Source organism: Mus caroli, chromosome 15 (genome assembly GCF_900094665.2).
Source record: "Mus caroli chromosome 15, CAROLI_EIJ_v1.1, whole genome shotgun sequence".
Taxonomy (NCBI): Eukaryota; Metazoa; Chordata; class Mammalia; order Rodentia; family Muridae; genus Mus; species Mus caroli.
The window spans coordinates 94,386,510-94,396,221 of record NC_034584.1 but is presented as its reverse complement, the minus strand read 5'-3'; the positions used below and the strand labels follow the sequence as shown (position 1 = coordinate 94,396,221).

At 53.9% G+C, this 9,712-nt stretch overlaps 1 protein-coding gene across 3 annotated transcripts in view; it reads left to right on the top strand.

Annotated features, from left to right (window-relative positions):
• Positions 1-9,712, top strand: part of Galnt6 (polypeptide N-acetylgalactosaminyltransferase 6) — a 41,679-nt gene that overhangs the window by 24,374 nt on the left and 7,593 nt on the right. For all 3 annotated transcript variants that reach the window (XM_021183362.1, XM_021183361.1, XM_021183363.1), the window contains exons 5-9: positions 3,373-3,522; positions 4,130-4,364; positions 7,496-7,613; positions 8,769-8,969; positions 9,442-9,573. In XM_021183362.1, coding sequence (XP_021039021.1) covers positions 3,373-3,522; positions 4,130-4,364; positions 7,496-7,613; positions 8,769-8,969; positions 9,442-9,573 — 836 coding nt within the window. The remainder of the gene's footprint in view (positions 1-3,372; positions 3,523-4,129; positions 4,365-7,495; positions 7,614-8,768; positions 8,970-9,441; positions 9,574-9,712) is intronic.

The window sequence follows — 9,712 nt, the reverse complement described above, 5'->3', positions numbered from 1 at the left end:
CAGTGTGAGCCATGGGCTGTGCAGTGTGAGCCATGGGCTGTGCAGTGTGAGCCATGGGCTGTGCAGTGTGAGCCATGGGCTGCACAGTGTGAGCCATATGCTGTGCAGTGTGAGCTGTGGGCTGCTCAGTGTGAGCCATATGCTGTGCAGTGTGAGCTGTGGGCTGTGCAGTATGAGCCGTGGGCTGTGCAGTGTGAGCTGTGGGCTGTGCAGTGTGAGCCATGGGCTGTGCAGTGTGAGCCATGGGCTGCTCAGTGTGAGCCATGGGCTGCTCAGTGTGAGCCATATGCTGTGCAGTGTGAGCTGTGGGCTGCACAGTGTGAGCCATGGGCTGTGCAGTGTGAGCCATGGGCTGTGCAGTGTTAGCCATGGGCTGTGTAGTGTGTACCATGGGCTGTGCAGTATGAGCCATGGGCTGTGCAGTGTGAGCCATGGGCTGTGCAGTGTGAGCCATGGGCTGTGCAGTGTGAGCCATGGGCTGTGTAGTGTGTACCATGGGCTGTGCAGTGTGAGCCATGGGCTGTGCAGTGTGAGCCATGGGCTGTGCAGTGTGAACCATGGGTTGTGTAGTGTGAACCATGGGCTGTGCAGTGTGAGCCATGGGCTGTGCAGTTTGAACCATGGGCTGCATAGTGTGAGCTATGGGTTGTGTAGTGTGAACCATGGGCTGTGAATGTGAGCCATGGGCTGTACAGTGTGAGCCATGGGCTGTGCAGTGTGAACCATGGGCTGTACAGTGTGAGCCATGGGTTGCATAGTGTGAGCTATGGGCTATGTAGTATGAGCTATGGGCTGTGTAGTGTGAGCCATGGGCTGTGTCACATGAGCCATGGGCTGTGCTGCATGAGCCGTGAACTGCATGGGGTAGAAGAAAGGGGGCATTTACCTGTCAGTGGTGTCTTGCCCTGAGGAGTAAGGTTGGGTGGTAGTGGCAGACCATGGCACCAGTAACTCCAGAGGTGGGACAAACAGCAGGTAGGACAGACAGACAGAGGACTGTTGCAGAGAGTTGTCTCGCTGTCCTTCAAGGGCCTGAGGACCAGAACCTGCAGCCTCTAGCCCAGCCTCCTGAGACTAGAAGGAAGGCGTGGGAGAGCTGTACAGCACAGGGCCCTGGAAGTCACAGCTCAGTGCTTCTCACTGTCTAACCACACAGCCCGCTTCCTGTGATGCTTGCCCGTGAGTTATCTCCACCACGGCTTCCTCTGGGGAGCTAAGTGGGGTCTCAGGGAGGCTTCCGCTGAGCTGCTGAGAGGATGAAGGCCCAGCTGGGTTCCTCCCTTCCTGTCAGCAACACCAGGTTGTGGCTCACATGTCCCATGACGGCAGGCCCTCCCTATGAAGGCCAGGGTCCAGCATCGCACAGCGCATTGCAGACACTTGCTAAGTCATTGCAGTGTTGAAGCCACCAGAGAAGGCTAAATTGGAGCAGCCAGGTTCTGGCACCAGAGACAAGTGGCTCGGTTCTGGAGCAAGACAAGTCCCCCTCTCTGGGTGACTGCCTGAAGTGTTTCACTTGCAAGGCTAGTGGGTTAGGGACGCTTGCCTACCAGAAGGACTGAAGAAGACAAAGCAGAAGAGCTCAAGTTTCAAATTGTAGTTTCTTTCCCTGGGGCTCTGCTCTCCCAGGCAGTAACCAAGGGAAGCTTGGGGAATAAATCCCTTTCACACTCTCCTCCTTGGGGTCTGGCACAGGGAGAAGCATAAAGACTGGAGATAACTTAGGAGGGGGTGGGTGGGGGCAAGAGATACCCTCAACCCTAGAAGCTCACGCTTCTTAAGTCCCTGTGGGTGCCCTCTTGGCTCCCGGAGGAGGTATGTCTTCTCACAAAGGCTGGTTAGGATCCTGTTGTCATCACGGTAACTAGCGTAACCTGAGCTCCCAGTCTTTGTCTGTTAACCCGAGGGTAGGTAGGTATGCCCTGTTCCACAGTGTAAGCTTCATAGAGAGGTGGAGAAATGAAGTCAGCGCGGAAGCACCAGCTTTAGTGACTGGCACATAGTAGGCGCTCGGGTATTTGGGTGTATGTGTGTGTGTGTCTTTGATATTAGTGACAACAGTAGAGAGATGGAGAAATGAAGCCAGCATGAAAGCACCTGCATTAGTGACTGGCACATAGTAGGTGTTCAAGTGTGTGTGTGTGTGTGTTTGATATTAGTGACAACTCACTAAACTGTTTTCAGGACCTGTGACTTACAAAGCATTGTGTACAGAGGAAGGCCCAATTGTGAACCCACAATCGGAAGGGAAGGACACAATTGTCAGAGCCATCCTCCACTGCTAAAACAGCATGCGCCTCCATTCTACACAGTTAAGAACTAGGGGAGGGCTGGAGGGACAGTTCAGGAATTAAAAGCATACACTGGGTTTCTGGAGGACCCAAGATTGGCACACTGGGCGCCTCAAACCTGCCTCTTAACTCCAGCTCCAAGGGATCCGACATCCTCTGCAACATTGTACTTGCGGGCACAGACACACACACACACATGCATTTTTTTTTTTTTTCAAGACAGGGTTTCTCTGTGTAGCTAGCCCTGGCTGTCCTGGAACTCACTCTGTAGACCAGGCTGGCCTCAAACTCAGAAATGCGCCTGCCTCTGCCTCCAGAGTGCTGGGATTAAAGGCGTGCGCCACCACGCCCGGCTACGTGTGTAATTTTAACACAGACATACACACACGTGCATAATTTTAACAATCTTTTTTCAAAACGCAGAAGCCGAATAAAGTGATAGAATGTCTTTTTAATTGCAGCACTGGGGAGGCAGAGGCAGGGGGAATCTGAGGCCAGCCTGGTTCCAGGTCAGCCTGGTCTACAGAGCAGGTTCCAGGACCGTCAAACTTAACAGTTAAGACATAAGATGGAGGATGCTCCAAATGGAGTCCTTTGAAGTAAAACTATGTTCTGTGTCCTGAGGATTTCAGATGGAGTCCCAGGGTCCTTAGGTCCTTAGGGATGTATCTCTATCCACTGTGGCCAAAAGAAGCCCCCACACTAGGCAGGCGCCTACCACTGAACATTACCCACAGCCTCTTTTAGTATTTTAAATCTGCTTGGCTTGTTTTACTCTCCCTGAAGAGTCCCATACACAGGGCATAAAGTCAAAGATTAGGCCTGTGCCGGGCAGTGTAGCTTAGTGGTGGAGCACTTGGCCCTGGCTTAAATTCCCAACACCTCAAGGAGTGGGGGATGGGGGAAGATGGCCACAGACATCGGTGCTGGCAAGTCTGTTCTCAAGGGGGCCTGGCCACAGACAGGGCTTCCTGCCTGCCTGTCTTTCCATCTCTGCCCTCACCTTCTGCGGACAGTTTTTGGCAGTAATACCCACAGGGGATTAGTGAGGGGCTGGTCACAGTGGCCGTGTCCCTTCCAGAGCACCTGAAGGAGAGGCTGGAGCAGTACGTTCAGCAGCTGCAGATCGTGCGCGTGGTTCGGCAGCGGGAGCGGAAGGGGCTCATCACAGCCAGGCTACTGGGGGCCAGCGTGGCGCAGGCAGAGGTGCTCACGTTCCTGGATGCCCACTGTGAGTAGGACACGCCCATCCGGTGCCAGGAGGGGCTGGGGCCATCCTGTCCTTGTGTTTTAGTAAGGGCTTGGGGCTCACCCACTTCCGGCCTCCCTCACACTCCAGGCGGACTCCAGGCATGGTTCCCGAGATAGCACAGCCATGAGGCTTGGTACTCAGATTAGCTGGCCCTACACAGTGATCACAGTTTCCCTGAGCGCCCTGAGGAGAAGCCCCTGCCCCACTGGAAACAAAGAAAGGAAAAAGACCCCCCAAAGGCTGGCGAGTGTGAGGGGGGAGAGTTGTTCTACGGTGGGAGTTGACACACACAAGCCCTGGAGGAGGGAGAGCTAATCTTGGAGCCTACACCGGGGTGGGGGCTGGAAACCCTGGAGGCAATCTCTACAGGTCCGTGGTGATTTGCCCTGGTCTGTGCTGGCAAGTTGCTCAAAGCCTACCTACCATCCCCCTGCCAAAGCCACCTCTGCCTGGCAGAAGTCCTGTGCCCCCTACTGTGCGCCCTCTCCTCCCTCCCTGTACCCCATTTTCTCAATTTCCTCTGAGGATAGAGGGTTCAGCTGTGGCTTGGCTCCCCTGACCTTCACCTTCTTGCTTGGGTCTGCAGGTGAGTGTTTCCACGGCTGGCTGGAGCCCCTCCTGGCTCGAATTGCTGAAGACAAGACAGCGGTGGTGAGCCCAGACATCGTCACCATCGACCTTAATACCTTCCAGTTCTCCAGACCAGTACAGAGAGGCAAAGCCCACAGCCGGGGCAACTTCGACTGGAGCCTGACCTTCGGCTGGGAAATGCTTCCTGAGCACGAGAAGCAGAGGCGCAAGGATGAGACCTACCCCATCAAGTAAGGACTCGCTGGGTGCTGCTGATACCCCACCCTGGCGCCCACTCACTCGCCTCCGGGGACCGGTACCATCCCACACCAGCATCTGCTAGGTGCTTTGTCAAACCACACTCCTTATGACATGGGTCCTTTGGCTAGCCTGTTCTTCCAGGTGAGACTCAGGAAGCCAGTGGCAGCAAGCAGGTGACCTCAGATCCTGCAGCTAACACAGGGTAGGCAAGGACCCATCCTTGTGTGACCCAAAGCCTCGAACCATGACAGCTTGCTCCAGTTTACCTAGCTGTCTGTTGGGCTGTCTGTGCACTGTGTCTCCACACCATTCCTTGATCCCAGTGCCTAGAAGGCTCAGTCTGGGCAGGGGTGTGGCAGGGTTGGGTAGGGCCGGTGAGAGAGAATGAACAAACACAGGTTGAAACTTTTTACAGTTGCCCTGAACTTTTAATTCAAGGGCCACATCCTAATAGTCTTTCCCAGCCACCTACATAGATAGTCTATTGGTGTTCTTTGGGGGATGTGAGGCTTTGTGTTTTTTATAATTGTTTTAAAATGTGAATACCAAACGGAGCCTGATATCTGCAAACCCACCTTTGAGAGGGAAGACAATATCAGAAATTCAAGGTTATCCTTGGCTATCCAGCTCAAGGCCACCTTGAGAGACCCTGTCTCCACAAAACAAAACAAAACAAAACAAAACAAAACAAAACAAACATCCTTCATAGAGCAGTGGTTCCTGGCCTTCTCCATGCTGCAACCTTTTAATACAGTGCCTCATGTTGTGGGGACCCCCAACCATAAAATTATCTTGCTGCTACTTCATAACTACAGTTTTGCCACTGTTATGAATCGTAATGTAAATGTCTAACATGCAGGATATTTGATGTGTGGCCCCCGAAGGGTTGAGAACCGCTGTCGTAGAGCCTTTGAAAGGAAGCAGTCAGCTAGATAGCAGAAAGCTAATGTGCTGCTTAAAGCCCACGGAGGCTCACCACTCTTGTTCCCTGCCTGCCCAAACCCTACAGACTTTCTACTTTTCATCTGTGTGGGTGTGGGTGTGTGTCTGCCTGACTGTCTATCTGCACATACACATGTTTTAGCATGTGTGTGGGCACACGTGTAGGTGGGTGCCTCTGCTGTGTGTTTCTGTACCCCAGGTTGATGTTGGGAGTCATTCTTAATTGATCTTCCACCTTGTTCATTGATCCAGTTAAACCCAGAATTCCAGCGTAGCTGGGGTTGCTAGCCAGCTTGCTCTGGGGATCCTGCCTCAGCCTCTGAGCTTGAGTCCCAGGCAGGTTGCTGTGCCTTTCTAGAGTTTATCTGAGGTTTCAGGATCGGAACCCAGGTCTTCACAGCTGCATGGCTAGCAAGCTAGCTGCCCAGCCATCTCCCCAGCCTCCATGTTGGTGTCTCCAGCTAAAGAGTTTGGGGGTGACATTATGGTTGCCCTACAGTTCGGATTCTGTGTGCTGCTGTCCTGTCCTGACTGTTACAGATTTTAGGCCAGCCTGAGCTATCAATACAAAGTTCCAGTACAGCCTGGACTATATAGTTAGGCCCCCATCCTGAAAAACAAAAGGAAAGAAGACGGAAGAGGAAGAAGTCAGCACTCCCTACTGGCTCTCTGCCCCTCTAAGAGCCTTCGTTTGGTGTGTATAGCAACAAACTCTTACCCCACCCAAACCAGGGCCAGGCACACAGTTGTACCGTTAAGGGCAGGGCCCTGGCTCCCACCCATCACTAACGTCCTGGCCTCTGCAAGGAGCGTCCAACTGGAGGACAAAGCTCCAGTGTTTGAGGATGAATGTGTCACTTGGCCCAGGTGCCTTGGCAGCACATAATGCTTGCTAGAAACACTTGGAGAGGTGGTTCTCCAGCAGTACTGTTGGAGGTACCGCACATGCTCATTCTCAGAGTGGTGGATAGCAGCAGTGAGAGCTAAAAGAGACACAGGGTCCCAGGAAGTAGGACAGGATACACAGGTGTTTGTTAGAGGCTACCACCTGTTGGCGTGAGTCTACAGGGAAGTTCCTGAGTGGCATTGATCCTCAAAGCTAATTTGTCAGGGATGCCCTCAGTCTTGGGAATCTTCTCAGACCCTCAAGAGCAGGCTAGTTTCGGGGTGTTCATGTGGAGTTCTAGGGTTCTCAGAGCCTTCCTGGTGCTACTTGGGTAGGTTTGGGACCCCTGGAAGAAGATAGAAGTGGCCAACAGGGAAAGCTAGCCCAAGTGTGAGGGTTTCCCAACTGAAATCCCTTCTAGATAATGGCTATAGAAGCAACATCAGGAAGGCGAGAGCACATCCAGGGAATCCCCATGGCTGGACTCTAAGACTTCTCCATTGGTTCAGTCTTGATGTGGGTCAGTGAAAGCCAGAACTCTTAGGAGTCTCCTCACAGTCCATATCGAGTTCTCCCTCCGCCTCCCCCCAGTTACCAGGGGCACCTCCACTCACCAGTGTCCCCTGTCCGAGACAACTGGCAGCTTCCCTTGGAAGCAGGCTAGGTCCCAGCAGATGCTGTGGCCATGAGGTCCCTGAAGGGATGTAGACATTGACTTTGAATGGGACAGGCCCAGCTGATAACATGCATACTTCCTTCCTGTCTAAATCCTGCCTGTTTGCTGAATCTGTCTCAGGGGGCTTCTGAAGGTGGCAGATCTGTGACTAACACCAACACAGAAAATGAGAGACTCCTCCCCTCTTTCTAGTATCCTCTCCCTCACTCTAGACTCTTCTCCCTCATTCTAGACTCCTCCCCCTCTCTAGACTCCTCCCCTCCATTCTAGACTCCTCCCCCTCTCTAGACTCCTCCCCTCCATTCTAGACTCCTCTCCCTCACTATAGACTCCTCCCCCCAGCTCCAGATGGTAGCCATGCCCTCAGGCCCTGCTGGGTGGTGGTTCCTACATCCCCAATTGATCAGCCGACCAGTCCATTTAAGAGAGTGTTGCTGACTGCCTCTCTCCTGGGCCCAGTTCAAGGGGAGGTGGGCACAGTGGAAGTTAGCAGAGGGGCTGCCTGACCCAGCCGGAGCAGGACTTGAAGTAGGAGGCCTCAGAGGGGAAGCCAGCCACCAGCCCTCCCCACCTGCCTCTACTGACGATACCTGCGCTCTCTCCCTGTCTCCCGCCAGGTCCCCGACGTTTGCCGGCGGCCTCTTCTCCATCTCCAAGGCCTACTTTGAGCACATCGGTACCTATGATAACCAGATGGAGATCTGGGGAGGGGAGAATGTGGAAATGTCCTTCCGGGTGAGGATGTGCAGGGAAATCCCAGCCCCTCAGGGAAGGGTGCACAGGCATTGTCAGGCAATGGTAGCTGCAAGGGAGTTGGATCTGGAACCGACTTGAAAGGGTGTCGGCTTTCTGACATGGCTCTACTCTCCCTGCTAGGGCCGCTCAAAGTAAGTTCCAGGGCAGAACCTCCAAGAGCTTCCCTCTTGGATAATGGGAGCCGTAAGGATCCAGCTTAGCTAACGGACTGTTCTACGATGAAATCAGGTCAGGGAGTCACCATCCTCCGTATTGGAAAACTCAGGCTCCTTTTCCCAAGTCAGAGACACCCGTCCCAGGGAGCCTTTGGATTCCCCAAGTGCTTCCAGTGAGCTCTCCCTAACTGAGAGACAAGAGGTGGCACCCAGTTCTGATGGGATTCCGAGAAGGAGGCAAATCAAGATAGATCAGGAAGGCTTGCTTCTAAAAGCTGCGTGAATCCCTGTGCCAGAGGGCAAGTAATAGGAAAATGAGCTATTAACGGAGTCACCTCTCAGTGTCTGGCATATATTAAGCATACGATTGCCTTCTGGTGTTACCCGAGCTGTGGCTGTGGACTTCTGTGGCTGCCATAGCAAAGTGAGTAGCAGGTACCTCACCCAAAACAGACCAGTAGGACAGATGTCCCCAGCCAGCCCACTGGCGTAGAGAGGGGCCAGCAGCCAGTATCTGGTTCACACCGTTCAGTGAACCTCTCACCCCGACCCAGGACCTCTCCTCAGAAACTGGCACGCTCCAAGACCAGTGAGCACAAGCCACTGACGGATGCCCTGATCCAGGGAAGGTCAGGCTTTCTGTGCCTCCCGGGTAAGCTACCACATCTCCAGGTCAGAGTCCAGTGACCAGAGCTGAGCATATAAACGTAGTGTAGAAGTAGCCAGCTGCCTCTTCTCTGAAGTGAACCGTGGTAGCATCAGGACTCTGTGCATCCACAGTGCCCTAGAGAGAACCAGCACAGGCAGAAAGCCTGGAAACCCACCAATGTCATCTTCCTTCAGGGGTAGAAAGGGTAACATTTACTTCCATCTAGGATCTGGGGCCTGATATCCTGGGAACTGGAAAGTCCTGCCTGGGGGGGGGAGCGTGCCCGTCCCTCCCCTTTCTGAAGGCCCCATCCTGTCTTCTTTGCATCAGGTGTGGCAGTGTGGGGGCCAGCTGGAGATAATCCCCTGCTCGGTGGTCGGCCACGTGTTCCGTACCAAGAGTCCCCACACCTTCCCCAAGGGCACCAGTGTCATTGCGCGCAATCAGGTGCGCCTGGCTGAGGTCTGGATGGACGACTATAAGAAGATTTTCTACAGGAGAAATCTGCAGGCAGCAAAGATGGTCCAGGAGGTAAGACACCGGCGCCTGGGTGGCTGGCGAGAGAAATGCGGGATTCCAGGCCCCTAGTCAGCTTCCCAACGGCAGGGCCGTCCTAGTCCCATCTCTACCTTCCTGCCTCCCCTCATCTCTGAGAAGTCTATAAGTCAGTCCTGTGAACACCACACTGGGCTCAGAGAAGGAGCCCGGTTGCCCCTAACCCTGGGGGTGGAGTGTGTGTGGGGGTCCCAGATCTGTTAGAGGGGAGAAAAGGAAGGAAAAGACAGGGAGAAGAACCCCGCCGCCGGAGGAATGGCTCTGACGGGCTCTGATTGAAGACCAGGAGAGCTGACTGAGGAGTGAGGCACAGGGCTTGAGGGAATGTTGTGAGGTGCAGGACTGAGCAGCACAGAGTAGCTCAGTGCTCCATGCTGTCTGGGCTGTCACAACCCAGACAGGACTCAAGCTGTGACACTGACCCTTTGGGGGACTGACTCGTTGACAGAACAACTTCGGTGACATCTCGGAGCGACTTCGACTCAGGCAGCAGCTACGCTGCCACAACTTCTCCTGGTACCTGCACAATGTCTACCCAGAGATGTTTGTCCCCGACCTGAACCCCACCTTCTATGGAGCTGTAAGTTAGCTTGCACATCACCGCGGCACCCTGTCTTAGTCAGGGTTTCTATTCCTGCACAAACATCATGACCAAGAAGCAAGTTGGGGAGGAAAGAGTTTATTCGGCTTATACTTCCATACTGCTGTTCATCACCAAA